This window comes from Calonectris borealis, chromosome 10, assembly GCF_964195595.1.
Source record: "Calonectris borealis chromosome 10, bCalBor7.hap1.2, whole genome shotgun sequence".
NCBI lineage: Eukaryota > Metazoa > Chordata > Aves > Procellariiformes > Procellariidae > Calonectris > Calonectris borealis.
In genome coordinates this window covers 8,006,766-8,020,858 of record NC_134321.1, presented here as the reverse complement: position 1 = coordinate 8,020,858, position 14,093 = coordinate 8,006,766, and the positions used below count along the sequence as shown (strand labels likewise).

At 41.0% G+C, this 14,093-nt stretch overlaps 1 protein-coding gene across 4 annotated transcripts in view; it reads right to left on the bottom strand.

The window, feature by feature from the left end:
* Positions 1-14,093, bottom strand: part of MAGI1 (membrane associated guanylate kinase, WW and PDZ domain containing 1) — a 356,176-nt gene that overhangs the window by 466 nt on the left and 341,617 nt on the right. The window contains exons 19-24 of one of the 4 annotated variants that reach the window (XM_075158690.1): positions 13,548-13,751; positions 8,571-8,661; positions 8,386-8,449; positions 7,228-7,374; positions 5,867-6,005; positions 1-2,217 (exon numbers count right to left, since the gene is read on the bottom strand). The exon at positions 1-2,217 is cut by the window's left edge and continues 466 nt beyond it. In XM_075158690.1, coding sequence (XP_075014791.1) covers positions 1,517-2,217; positions 5,867-6,005; positions 7,228-7,374; positions 8,386-8,449; positions 8,571-8,661; positions 13,548-13,751 — 1,346 coding nt within the window. In that variant the 3' untranslated portion in view covers positions 1-1,516. The remainder of the gene's footprint in view (positions 2,218-5,866; positions 6,006-7,227; positions 7,375-8,385; positions 8,450-8,570; positions 8,662-13,547; positions 13,752-14,093) is intronic. The other 3 variants (XM_075158691.1, XM_075158692.1, XM_075158693.1) reach the window with 3 other exon arrangements.

Genomic DNA, 14,093 nt, shown 5'->3' with positions numbered 1-14,093 from the left:
TACCATGGCAACAACAGTGATAGACTTGCAATGTTTTTGTGTTCATATGGAAAATGTGAAACAGTATACATGTACACACCAATGCACTGTAAAAAGCAGCAGTTTACTTCAGTGGTCCAACAGTAACGGCAAACATTTGGCTCAGCTAGGCAGTAATCCATTAAAATCTTATACCAATACCACAGCAGACTTACCACACAACTTGCAAATTTAAAAATACAACTTAGAAACTTGCAGGTTTCCCTTTTGCTGCTGTTCCTAGGGTCAAATTTACAGCATATAACCAGTATGGATAGGCTTCTACAACCAGGTTGTCCCACTGATTGCCTCTTTTTGCCTGTGTTTTTCCTTTGATACATCTTTTTTTTTTTTCTTTTTTTTTTCCTTTTTTTTTTTTCCCCAGCAAGTGCACTCCTTTTGTCTCAGTAAGGATGAACCAGTAAAATAAAAAACTTAAATATAGAGCAAGAAGAAGAGAGAGCTTTTGGAATTTGGCAAAATAAGAGAAGCCCACTGGTTTTGCCTGAGCAGAAGGAATACACCTACTCCGAGGGAGCACCTTGCTCCCACCGCATTGTGCCTTGTCCCGGGATCCCGATCCCTTCCCTTGCTTCAAAGCAGACAAACAATACCATGCATGCTCGGGTTGCTGTCCATATACATCTAGAAGATGAGCAGGGCTGCGGCGGCTGCCTTAATGAAATATCGTTAAATGTTGCTGAGGCTAATGAGAGATCAACAGTCTACGTTAGTGTGTGACACAGGCATGGTGGTTACCAGTCCTTCTGCCTTTGCGCATCCTGTCGAGGGGGCCTGAAAGTATAAACTGTTCACGGAACAAACTAGAAATTCCTTATCGTAAATCATCTTGTGCTGTGTGGTTTTGTGTTTTTTTTAATTATTTATTATTATTATAAATATCCTTCATTGAAACAGTAGTCTCTTCAAACAGTTCTTGCAATTTTAGGAACATTTGTCTCTTTCTTTTTTAATTCCTTCAGCAGGAGTGCTCCATTCCTACTGAGATGAACAATTTTCTTCCTTCCCCACCCCCAACCCTTAAAAAATTTTCTACATACAGTGTAGCAGTGAGTCACTAGAGAACAGTCTGGATCAAATTATTCAAACTTGGTCATAAAATCCTTTGCCTATATTATATTACTGGCTACCCCCATTTACTATATTGGGGAGGGGGGAAAGTAGCCCAATAAAGGAATTATTCTTAAGAAATCTACAAAGAATGTAGAAACAAAATTTTATAATCCTTTAGGACCAACATTTGGCAAGTAATTAAAAAAAAAAAGAATACACTGAAAAATACTTTCTTTAATATTATACATCAGGCACAACACTTTTTTTTTTGTTTTGTTATAAGATTTCATCTGCATAAAAGGTTTGTAGGATCAGCAGGTGCCGGATATCTCCTCGCCTGCGAAAGCTGGATGGTTTCAGCTCCCGCACCCTCTCCTCTGCTCCCGTGGTGTGGGGAAGGCGACGGGGACCCCGGAGGAGCCCCTCAGATGCTGAGGTCGGTGCTGCACTCCTTGTACGGCCGCCTGCGCTGCTCAGGTGGGTGCCTGCGGCTCGGCTCGTGCTTCCAGCCGGGGTCTTCCCTCTCCCGGTGGCCGACTCGCTCCTCCCTGAGCCGTCTGTCGGGCGACCTCTCCCTCCGCCGGTCAGACGACTTGGCCCGCCGGTCGAGGGAGCTCTCTCTTCTCCGGTCGGGTGACCTCCTCGGCTCCGTGAGTCTCTCCAGCGACCGCCGCCGGCGGCTGGGCGACCGCTCTCGGCGCCTCTCGGGGGAGAGATCTCTCCTCCTCTCGTGTCGCTCCCGCCTCTCCAAAGTGTTGTCAGCGCTCCTCGTCCCTTCCCTCCGCTTTTCGGGAGACCTCCTCTTCTGCCCGTTCACCACCGCCCTCTCCGGCTGCCTCTCGTGCCTCCTCTCCGGCGACCTCTCCGTCCTCCTGCCTGGCACGTGGTCGTTGGTTTTAGAAGTCCCGTTCCAAGTGTGGTGTTCGTTGGGATGTCTGCTAAACTCTCTGCTGCCTTTTAGGTCTCTAACGTAAGTCCGCTTGTCCCCATGTTGTGATGATTTGTGAAGGTCTGGTGGATATCTGGACTCCGATGATGGGTGCTGCCGTCGGTCGGATGGCACGGGTTTCATTTCCGATACATTTTGTGAACCTGTGGCGGGACTGTTCCTGTCACTGCTGGGGTCTGAAAGAAAATAACAGCAAAGCGTTTGGTACCGATGCCTTCCGCGGCGGCGTGACACCACTTATCACTCTTCAGACTTCATTAGTGACAAAAACAAACAACTGTTAAAGCAGTCAGCGAAGGCTAACCAAAGCTTTTGTTAATTTAACTGCGAACAACGAGAGTTACAGGTTAGTACTGGTGCTGCTCTGTTCGTTAGCCGTGTTTTGGTCCAAGCCGATATCATCTTTATGCTCTTCTTGTCATGGGGCATTTTACATTTTCCCCAAGCCCAATTCATAATGTTTCGGTTACACTACTCTCTTTCCAGTGGGAAAAAAAAATATTGTAGTTCGGGTTGTTGGCTGTTTTTTTAACAGTTTCCAATAAAGAGGGCCTTTAGGAAATGATATTTTTCTTTTAAGTCTTTAGAAAGAACTGCCTTCCAGGTGTGGGAGGCCTTGTTTCAAATAGGAGAAAATGTACAGAAAATAGAATTGATTATTAAGTTTTCACCTCGTAAAATAACATTTTGAAGGTGTGAGAATTAGACTGTAATCATGCAATTTCCATTTCATTTAAGACATTACTTAATCTCACTTAGTTCTACCATGTTATGAAAAGTCCTAGGGTAGATTTTGGTTTTGCCACAATGATTCAAACAACGATGACAGAAGTTATGATTTTTTCATATCAAAGCAATGGAAAGATATTGTAATATGTAGAATGGCTTTGATTAAAAGCTAATCTCCAGTTCATTATTTCTAACGTACTATTTCAGGTAAAATACAGCTGAGCTACCTCTGCGAGACAAACTGCAAAGCAGAACAAAAACAACCACCCCAAAACTAAAAACCAGCCCTGCGCTGTAGCTAAGCTACAATTACTGACGTCATTTGTACCGGATGTTTATGAATGATTCATTATAGACATGGCAAACGTTAAAGTAGCTGTGCTGACTTAATGCAAGCGTTGCTTTTATTTGCTTATTGTTTTCTTTCTTAAACTTAAGTTCTGCACGGCAGCTCGGCTGGCTTTAACTACGCTTCCTGCTGGCTTCCTGCCGCTCGCACCGAGACACCCACCTCGAGGTGGACTGTCCTGATGGCAATGACTGAAAACCCTCGCAAACACTTGTGGGGACAGATTTTTTTTCTGTTTTTTTCCTTTTTGACTTCCCTCCCCCAAGCCAAACTCTACATGCTCATTCCTCCTGCCATCACACAAAGCGTCTCCCATTTGATGGCATTTCCATTCCTTAGCTTGGGAAGGTCGGTGTGTGCATGGGCCATGATTTTTGTGATTTCCAGGTGAAACCCGTGTTGCGACTCACGTGTGTGCATTTTTGCTTATTAGCATTTTCAGGCAGCAGCTGGGGACCACACCGCTTTTCCGTAGCTGTAAGCACGTGGCTTGCGGCAACCTGGCTATCGCACAAGGTACAAGCGAGGTTTAAACGTGTCCTGTGGTGTACTTACAATTCAGGGGACGCAGGGTGCTCGGAATGAATTGCTGTACATATAAAATATAGCGAAGCGGAAAGCAATGTGAGGGAATTAGGCCACAGCACAAAAACACCTAATATTGATTTTAGCTACAAACCGTAGTTTGATTATGGCCCATAAGGTAGAAGCAAGACTCCCCGAGCTTGTCATTTCTCATACATGCAGCGATATTAGGAGGTATCATCGCTGAGGAAGGAAGAGCCCAGCACCAAGAAAAGTAAGAGAAAGAGAAAGAGAAAAGTAGAAAATTTAGATTCCCTATAATAAAGATGAAAGAAAGAAAAATCTTCATATTTTATCTTAGAATAAAGAAAGTTTATTTTTCCAGTCAGATTGTCTAGGCTTCACCCAAATATAAGGCTGCAAAGACAGCAGTTGTTATTATCGTGACATAAAGAGACATCTAAGAGGTGATTCAATAACCCAGACAACGAGAGCATCCATTCTAAAAGACAGCTGGAACAGTGACACAGAATGTCATAGAAAAAACATTAACAATCAAACAACAACGAAAAATAAAGTCCACCAGAGACCACAACATTAAAAATAAGTACAAAACTCATTACAAAAATATACAGCCTCATAGAGAAGCACGTTCCAATCGAGTCAGAAAAATATTGGAACTTAACATTATTAGAGGAACCATTTGCGACTGCAGCGAACAGAACAAAGAGAGGAAGGAGTCCCAAATGTTACAAGGATATTCTTTACAGTAGTGCAACCCCTGTATATTAAATCCTTGCTTGGAGAATGAACGTTTAGTGGTTTAGCATTAGCCAAAAGAAAATTGGTGGTGGATTTCCATCCTCAGTGCAACAGACATATGCTTTGAGAAGTGAAGCACTTAATTTACAGGGTATTTATGCAGTCTAGCATATGATACAGTACTGTACATCCAAAGGAGTATAGGAAAAGACAAAAGTAGAAAGAACATTACAGAATTTCAGTGCCATCATTGAACCTTCTGGTGTGCTATTTATATTACAGACGTGTAAACCCACAACTTCCCTTCCATATTGTTAAAACACTTCAATTGTTTGTTGGTTATACTCTGAATTGGTCACTTTAAGTTAAATAATGAGCAGAGTGAGCAGAAACTCTCAAACGTGGTACAGTAAATGAAAAGAAAATCTAGTTCATAAATTGTGCAGAAGGATTTTGTTTCTGGTTTTAGGACATGGAGTGAGTGATAAACACAGAACTTACTGACACAGAAATAACCCAAATACGGGGAAAAAAGTATAAAGGACATCCCTTCAATCATCAGTTTCTATAGAAACCTCAAAGACCTTTGGTTGGGAGTAGCCCTCCATCGAGGGCACAATATTTGACAATTATCTCAAATAAATAAGACATAACTATAATATTAAATAGTGTGCTAAGTTAAGCCACCCAGCAATCCAACCTCCGGGGGAAGAAAAGGAAATCTAATGCAATTCTCAGTAAGAAACGAGGACTGAATGTTTCCCCCAAGACAGACACGAGAGCACCTTTTCATAACCTCCTCACCTTTTCAGACCTGACAAATTAACTAGTTGAAACCAGCAGGCTGGGGGGAGAAAAGGGCTCAGGAGGCCAAATCAATATATTTTTGCAGTAAAGCTTTTTTTTTAATTCTTTTTCTTAAATAACTTTATAAATATTTACATAAATATTAAGGGAAGGCAAAAATCTCATAAGCCATCTCGGCATTCATGTCTATGGATACAGACAGGAACTAAGAGAAAAACCTAACAAAAAAAATCATTGCTTCAGAATAATAACTCAGGATCCCAGTTTTTGCATTGATTAGAAGTAGAGACCTATTTGAAACAACAATTCAGCCGCTGAGAAACAGTTTGGCACAGTTCAATGACATTCCTTGTTTGGCTGGACAAGACAATAAGGGTTTTTTTGTTTTGTTTTGTTTTGTTTTCCTCTCTGATCACCAAAAATACTGCTATGATGATCTTGCCTTACACTGTGCCCCAAGTCCATGGAAGCAAGCAAAGGATGAAATGTGTAGAAAATTCAGCACAAGCGAGGCAATTAACCATATGTTGCAAAGGTTGGTAAGACACTGGTGAGAAAGGAAAATAAAAAAGAATTCCCGCTTCAGATCTTGAGACAAATCATTCATGGAGTGATGCCAGGGAAGAAAGGAATGTTTTCATAGTTTGACCCACCATATTCTGGGACAGAGCCATCTCCACGTTTCAGAAAGAGGCGGACCCTGCGGCCACCGTTTTTAATCAGTTCGATGGCCCGAGCGTGCTTCATGTTCTTGGTAGTTTCTCCGTTGATCTCTAAGATTTCATCACCGATCTGTCAATGTAATAAAAGAAAAGAGTCTAAGATTAGAAACAAGCCCTCACGAGGGTCATCACCAGCACACCACATGACAACGGCTACAGCAAAGGTGGAAGAAGAACTATGCACCAGGTGAAGCTAAATACGCCCAACTCCTTCCAGTGACAGTCCACAAAAACAGTATGCAGGGCCTGGAGACATGAAGACGATAGGGAAAGCTTGAGGTATCAAAATATTTCATTGCTGTTCTGTAAAACCACCTTGCATTACTGTATTGCTCAATACCTAGAGCTGTGTTAGAACTGGTGTTATTCTATTTTTTTTTTGATTATTTCTGAAGTCTTTGGTTAAAGTCATTGTTTGTTTTAGAGTCTGCTGTAACTGGGATGTTCAAATAGCTTTTTCAGGTCCATTTCTCACTTGGATATAGATACCTACTATGAACCAGTAGACCTGCTTTAGTAAATATAATCGTTTATCAGGATAGGAAAACAGGGCTTGGAAGAGCTTGTCAAAGCATTGGCTCCCACAGGGCAGCACTGATTTATTTTCATCAGCAAAAATTTTGGAGCTATAAATCTACCCCAGCAAAAGAATTTTGAAAATGCCTTTCGCGTGATATATCGGAGAAGAAAAAGACGTATGCCGTAAAGTTATTATGCATTCTCTAAGAGAGGAGCAAGGAGTACCTAAAACTCGGCAATTTAATTTTTCTGTAGGCATTTTATAACACGCCATTGATATAATGTTTATAATTTAGATGATATGTGAATTTAATAGTTAATATTAATCAAAATCTACACTATAATTTTGCAATCCCTGGGTCGGTACACACCCTCCCTCATCACTCTACCCCCCAGCAGAGGAGAGAATCAGGTGGGACACCCCAATTCTCTACTCATGGCTCCAGCTTTAAAGGAGCTGGCAAAAGTTGTGGCTATTACATTTTCATTGCTACACATATCTTTGTTAGGCTTTAAAAGTCAGATTATGTATTAAAATTTGGAAACCTGGGTTGGAACAAGGGGGTGAAATCTTCCAATGCACACACACTGTTACAGACTGTATACAAACAGTGACAGAAGCCATTGACAGCAGTAAATAGGAACCACTGCTCCTTTCAGCTAACATTTAATTTTCCTCTTAGCTGGCACAGCAGAAGGTGTGCCTGTAGGGGAGAGGCAGGAAAGTCAGCTTATTGCAAAGAAGCGTGTTTTTTCAATCTGTTTGTGCATACCCTCATCTTCCCACATCTCTCAGCGGGACCATCCTCAGCTAGCCGCAACACGTACAGATCCATATTATACTCCCGGCCACCTCGCAGGCTAAAGCCAAACCCTTTGGCTCCTCTTTCCAGCTCAACAGTGTAAAAGTCTTGGTCCTGCTGGAGGGAAAACAGCATATGCGCAATTGAACAGAATGTTAAATGCTGCTCTACTCTAATTTTTAAATTATTCAACCAACAAATATTATTATTTTTGTTACTCATAATTAAAAAAAGAAAATCAGTTGAGTTTTCACACACAGACTAGGATTCCCTGCTTCCTGAGATCCCACCCTGCAATTTGGAGTGCCGGCGCTGATCCGCAGAGGACTGTTTGGATGAATGGGCTTGGCCACGTCCCACGTATTTTTAGGCACCTCTGATACACAACACCTCCTGTGCCCACGGCAGAAAGGCGCATTTCTGGAGGGTGGTTAGCACCCTACCAACGCAAAGGAAGCCGAGGGCAACCCCACTTCCAGTGCCAGGCTTTAGTTAAATGTCTAACGGTACCTGGGACGAGTCTATGCCACGGTGCTGGCTTCTCCTTTTTGTTACTACCTCATCTATTCCTTTGCAAGAAGCTCAGAAGTATGGGCATGGTTTTTCAGAAATGCTGTTAGCGTAGGGATGTTTTGAAGTCCCTAATGGAGGAGGTTACTTCTGGGACGGCCAGTGGCAAGGAAAGTTAACAGTGAGATAGATAATCTCTCTAATAAGATGTCGTCTGTGAAAGCTGGAACACTCCAGCTATTGTCCCTTATTAAGTTTTCCTCTTTTTTGTCCTCTGAATTTATCATTTGCACGCAACAGTACTTTCTGGAGAGGCCTCCTCAAAATATACAATTCAATAAACAAACACACAAATTATTACTGTCGTAAAAATGTCAGCTTTTTTTTTTTGTTCTCCCTGAAAGTCTTGATGAGAATGTGTTGGAAATGTTTCTCAGCTGAAACAACAGCAACACATATTAAGAAACTAATCAGCAAATTCCTCTTTCTTCAGCAAACAGACTGAGGGAGAACAGCTTCCCAGCAGGAATTTTCAAGGGAAATATTTGAACACAGCCCTCAAGCAGATTGGAAGCAACAGTCTGTGGTAAACAAAACAATCAGAAAGGTACTCCTTACCTGTGGTGCTTGGGGTGGTTTGAAATCAAACTGGGATTCCTGCTTTGGTTTGGTGTTGTTCCTGCTGTAAGAAATGACAGAAAGAGGGAGAGAGGAAAAATACAGCTCATGGGATGTGAAGATGATCAAGAAGTAACCAAAGAGAGAGCATGTCAACATGCTCTCCTCAAGGAAAACAATCTGACCTGGTCTCCTGTGGTATTTGCTGAGGAGTATGTGTGGTTGTAATTGTAGCAATTTTTTCTGCATTGGTCAATAAAGTAGCATTGGAGGATTCTGCAAAATAAATTTTTTTTCATTATGAGGGAAGACCATTGGCTATTCACTGAAAAAACCAAAAGTTTTACAAAGGCATTTCACTGGAAAGCATCATTATGTTGTTTTTAAAGAACCTGAGATTGGCTCACATTTCTTAAATCCAAAAATTAACAGGAAAAAGTCTAAGCTAAGTCATAGTAATTATGTATATGAAACTGTACAGCACCTCAGTTGCAGAGAAATATTGGCCTTTGAGTTGCATTGAAACTTAACGTGATATATCCCCTCATGGCTCAGCTTTTTTCTGGTATCTGTCATCAGATGTACCAAATTACTGTGCAATCTGTTTTTCTTCTTTGTAAGAGAAAAACCTCTAAACACCCCTAACCAGCTAGGAAACATTGTCACATAACGGCTGCTGCTGTATCCTATGCTCTTGAAAAAGTCAAGGCTTTAGTGAAGGTATCATATTTAGATTAATCATGATTGCAAAAGTTAATTTGCAAAAAAGGTGCATACCAGGAACTGCCACAGCTACCCATCACAAATAGTGTAGAGCAGGGAGTCAAATATTTATATATATTTATACAATCTATAGAGTATAACTATATAATAAATACACAAATGAGGGTTTTTTTTCAGTAATCAAATACATCAGCACTCTCATTAATCTCCAGAAAAACCTGAGGCCACTCAAATAGAAAAAGAAAAAAAAATGTTGGGAAATCTGGATTAGAAACCAGGATCTCTGACCGTTAGACACACTCAAAACAACGACTGACTTGTGGGGGAAGGTTTTGTCTGTTGTGTAACGACCTGAATTCCAATCATTAAAGTCTCCAAATATGGTAGGTTGACTGGATTAATTTTATAGTAGCAATAACTATTCCATGGATTATAAGCTTATCAGTGCTTCCTCCATCAGAAACTGCAATCTTCAGTAGGATTGAGATGTGGCTTTTATCTAATACCTCACAAGGTGATATTGAATGTGGCTAAAACACACACTTCCCGAAATCCATCTTTGAAATACAACCCACTGCTGCCTGAGCACTCAAAGCTGCATGCAGGGACGTGGAACCACCTGTACCAAATGCATCAACAGCTCTGGGTACCATTTACAAAAGGGCTTACTAAGAGAATACAGAGAGGAGGATTAACTTCCAAACTCAATTTATTCCATGGCAAAGGGCTCTCAGCCCAACATGAGCCTGTGCAAATGCCATAGTTCTCTACGCACAGAAGGAGGTGCTTCCAGGAGAGGTCCTCTCTCCTGCTTCACAAAACTGGGAAGGGAGATGCTGTAGGCACAACTGAAAAGGGACTATCTAGGTGTCCCTCACAGCATGGCATGGCAAAATGGCCCCCTCGTTATTTTGGAGCTTTGTCATAGACTCCAATAAGACCAGAGTTAACTCAGAACTCATTTAAAATTCTGCCTAAAATTAAGGTCATGCACCTTGTTTCTTGACCGTGACTTTCTCTAGTTCCGATCCCACTTAAAAAAAAAGCCACCATCAGGCAAGAGCAACGAAAACCGGGTGGAAACATCTGGCTCTCCAACATAAAATTACAAGGTCTTCTACCCTGCCCTTGTTTGCCTCTTAAGCTCCAAGCATCTGGTAATTCATTTTATTGACTATGGAGAAATCTGCCATTATTAAACAGAGTCCAGCTGTAATACAAAATTGCAGAAATGGGAGGTTTTTTGCCTGAATTAAGGAGAGGTGGTGGTCGTGGGCTTTCTTGGTCCTGGGAATCTATTTTATTTCATGGATTTACTTTAATTGTGGAGATATCTAGATGAGGAGAAGGTTTTTCCTTTCTCTGCATGTCAAGGGAAACTCAGGAAAAGGGAAAGAGAAAAAGAAGAACCATTTAAACAGATGGATGCAACGAGAGCACAGCTCCTTTGCCTGCAGCACTGTGCCCAAGTTAACATGCCCAAACCCTCAGCATATGGAGCTGTAACGTCTTCCAGACCAGAGCTGGCTTGTGTCCGGTGGCTTAGAGAGCAAGAGAGGCTCCTGGGTCTGCCTGCACCTCTCAGTAGGCATGACCAAAACATGCCCCTGTGAGGATGTGCCGCTGACATCCTTGTGTGAGAAGGAGATGTCCCTATGTGTGGTTTCACTGTTGGATTTTACGAAATAATTCTGTGTATTTTGTAAAGATGCCTTGATGCTAAAATTTGTCTCCAACATAAGAAGGCCCCAAAACATGGTTAAGTGTTCTGTATTCATCCAGAACAAAAGCCTCTGAAAACCTCCACAAATATTTGGAGATCGGATGAAGATGGGCTTCAAAGAGAATGCAAGATTCCTACCCTTTAGTAGGTCACACTCAGAATACCAAGTAGAGCAACAACACATCTTGGTACAGATGTATCTTCACACCACTTACTGTACCTATCTTTAGCCCACCCTATCCCATGAGTCAGGAGTTGTGAATAATTTTGCTAGTTTTTTAGACACCGGTTCAGGACGCATGCCAGCTACCATGCAAAACTGGAACAGAACACAAATACAGGAAAAATTATCTCTAGTAGAATTACAACTGTACGTTCTAAATCCTAAATATTTTATTGATTCCTTGCCCTGTTCTGCCCTAGAACACTCAGACACCAATTAAAAGCTTGTCATTTTTCAGCTCTCTGTATCCTTGCATCAGCTGGTAGTATGTTAAAACATCGTAATTTCATTGCAAATGCACTCCTGCAGTGGTCTATGGCAATGACTTGGTGCAAGACTTATTACGCAGCAAAAACCCTTGGTGTTTTTAATCATGTTAGAAGAGATTAGCAGTGTGAGTTTATTGTGAGTCTTGTGATGAGCTTTAGTTTCATGTTTACCCAAGAAACATGGTTTCCGATTTATTCTTTCTCCCCCCCTTTAAGTGCACTGTTAGACCATTTATATTTACCAAAAAAGCACTCCAAAAGCAACAAAAAGAAAACAACACATCAACAAAAGCACCCAAAGACAGCAAAAAGAAAACAACATTGAGACCAATTTCTTAAATCTCATTTTTCTGGAGCAAACCTCTCAGCAATTTGGAGAGTGTCTGGTCTTACTGGCTTTTGGAAATTAAATGCAGGTGATTCTATGCAGAGTTGGCAACCTGACTTGGAATTTCAAAGGGACACTAAATAAAAAGACTCGAAGCCTGCATTGCTATGAGAGAGAAGAGTTGGCTCCTTCCCGAAATTACAGCTTTCCACCTTCTCTAGGAATACCTGATGTCAGTCACACGTACAGATTTCCCTTCGAACCTAAGCAATTTAACATGGTATTTTGTACACATATTTGCATGAACAAGACTGGCTGAGCATTCACGTCAGGAGGCTATATTCTTCTTAAAAAACTCTTAAGCCATTCAAAAGTTATTTGTTTCTTAGGTATTTTTGCCTTTAAAAAAAAAATATTTATTTATTTAAAGATTCACCTTCCTTGATTTTGATCAGATACCAAAATACAGGTAATGAACAATTCTTCCCGCAGTTCACCTCCCAAAACTGGCACTCACAGGCCAGCTCAGATGCTAGCCTGATTCACAGCCATTTTATTATTCATGAACACTCAATTTGCTGGAAGCAGCAAAGGATCACATGCCATTTGACCCGGTAGCTACTAAACAGAAGGAAAATAAAGCCTTTATGCAAAACAGGTCATCCTAAACAGAAATAAGTTAAAACCAGATCATTTCTCGTCCTGACCTATTTTTATCCTCTAACTAAACATAGCATAATCGTGCTCTGTGGGGTTTCAGATTAGAAAGTACAAGAGTTAGATGGAAATCACATCATGTAACTTCTTCATTCTGCTTTACAGGTACCAGGTTCAATTCAGCCGTACTTTCTCAACCTTTCTTTCAAACTTAATCACACTTTCTCTATATTTAACTGAATGCAAATAATGTTCTGTACAACTCTAAGAAATGCTCATTAGCACTGTATCTGAGCCATCAAATCTTCTACCCGTGGATTCAGCTTAAAAAGAGAGCAATGTAAAAAGATTTCTGCCTAACGAGTTCTCACTATGAACCCGTCCATAGTAGAGCAGGACAATGAACAAACAAAATACTTAGAATTTGAACCACAGCAATTTTAGTTCTGCTACAGATACTTCACATACGTTTCTGCTCTGTTCCTATTTGGCATCACAGCTAGGGATCAGTTTAATGAAACTGGTATGTAACACAGATCCTTATTTTTATGAAATAGTTTAATGACCTGAAACCAGGACCAAGTGTCAGCGTATTATTAGGGATCCTGCATGTTCCCTCTGATCTGAAACAGCGAGATCCTGTCTAGGGTAACTCTTACAACAATTGGCTGCAAGCACACAGCAGCTCCAGAGCCATCACCATTTAACAAAGTCATTTCAAAATGTACTGAGCTCGCTCCCAAAGCAACTTACCCAGAATAAAAACAAATCTTCTTTTCAAACAGCTTAAAACATGACAAAGTGTTTATCCCTTTCTGTGATCTCTTTACTCGATAGCCTGCTTGTGTACATACAAAGCTTCAGGAATCCCACATATTAACAAGGGATTCCCAAATATTCTAAAGCTGCATTATTAACCCAAGAATCAAATCAAAGTGCACCACGATATGCATCAAATTTACACAAGATCATTTTAAGGAGATACGTGGAGGAACACGATAGAATGGAATATTTTTTTTTTATGTAGAATCAGCACCTCCCTGTTTAAAAAAAGAACTCAATTTCTATAGAAAGAAACAAAAAATAAAGCTATGGAAGACCCACAACCTCCCTCACTGCTAATTCCCAAAGTAGGAGTGGGAATTGAGTCCATGACTTTGCAGCTCTGACTGATGCAAAAAGCCTGGGAACAAAACCAACAGGAGGGTCAGGTAAGACAGCAGGAAACATATACTTTACCATCTCCTGGAATGATGCGCAGGGTAACGGTGTTTCCCGCTTCCTTAATGAGGTTGACGATGTCTGAATGCGACTTGTTGGTGATGGAGCACCCATTCACAGCCAAGATCCGATCGCCTACTTTCAGCTTGCCACAGCGGTCTGCGGGACTCCCTTCAATTATCCGACCTATTTTGTGAGGCATGGCCACACATGCATTTCCCGCTTTTGTATTGGTTTGGGGGTTGTTTTTGTTTTGGTTTGGTTTGGTTTGGTTTTTTAATTGTTTACATACGTGGGAATATGGTGAAGGGGAAAAGGAGAAAAAGGGTTGAAAAGGGAAAGAGAAGGTTAAGGGTTAATTAATTAATGCATCAAGCAAAAGTTATTATAGGATAGCTTTGCTGCCAGTGTTCAAAACATTGGCAATCAACTAGTACGAGTGCACAATACTTTACTTCTTTTACAAAAAGGTGTTTTGTTAATCACTCAAAACTCCCCCCACCTTGATTTCTGTTAATAAATGGTGAGATTTTTATAGACTACAACTGCACTTAGCAGCCCCAT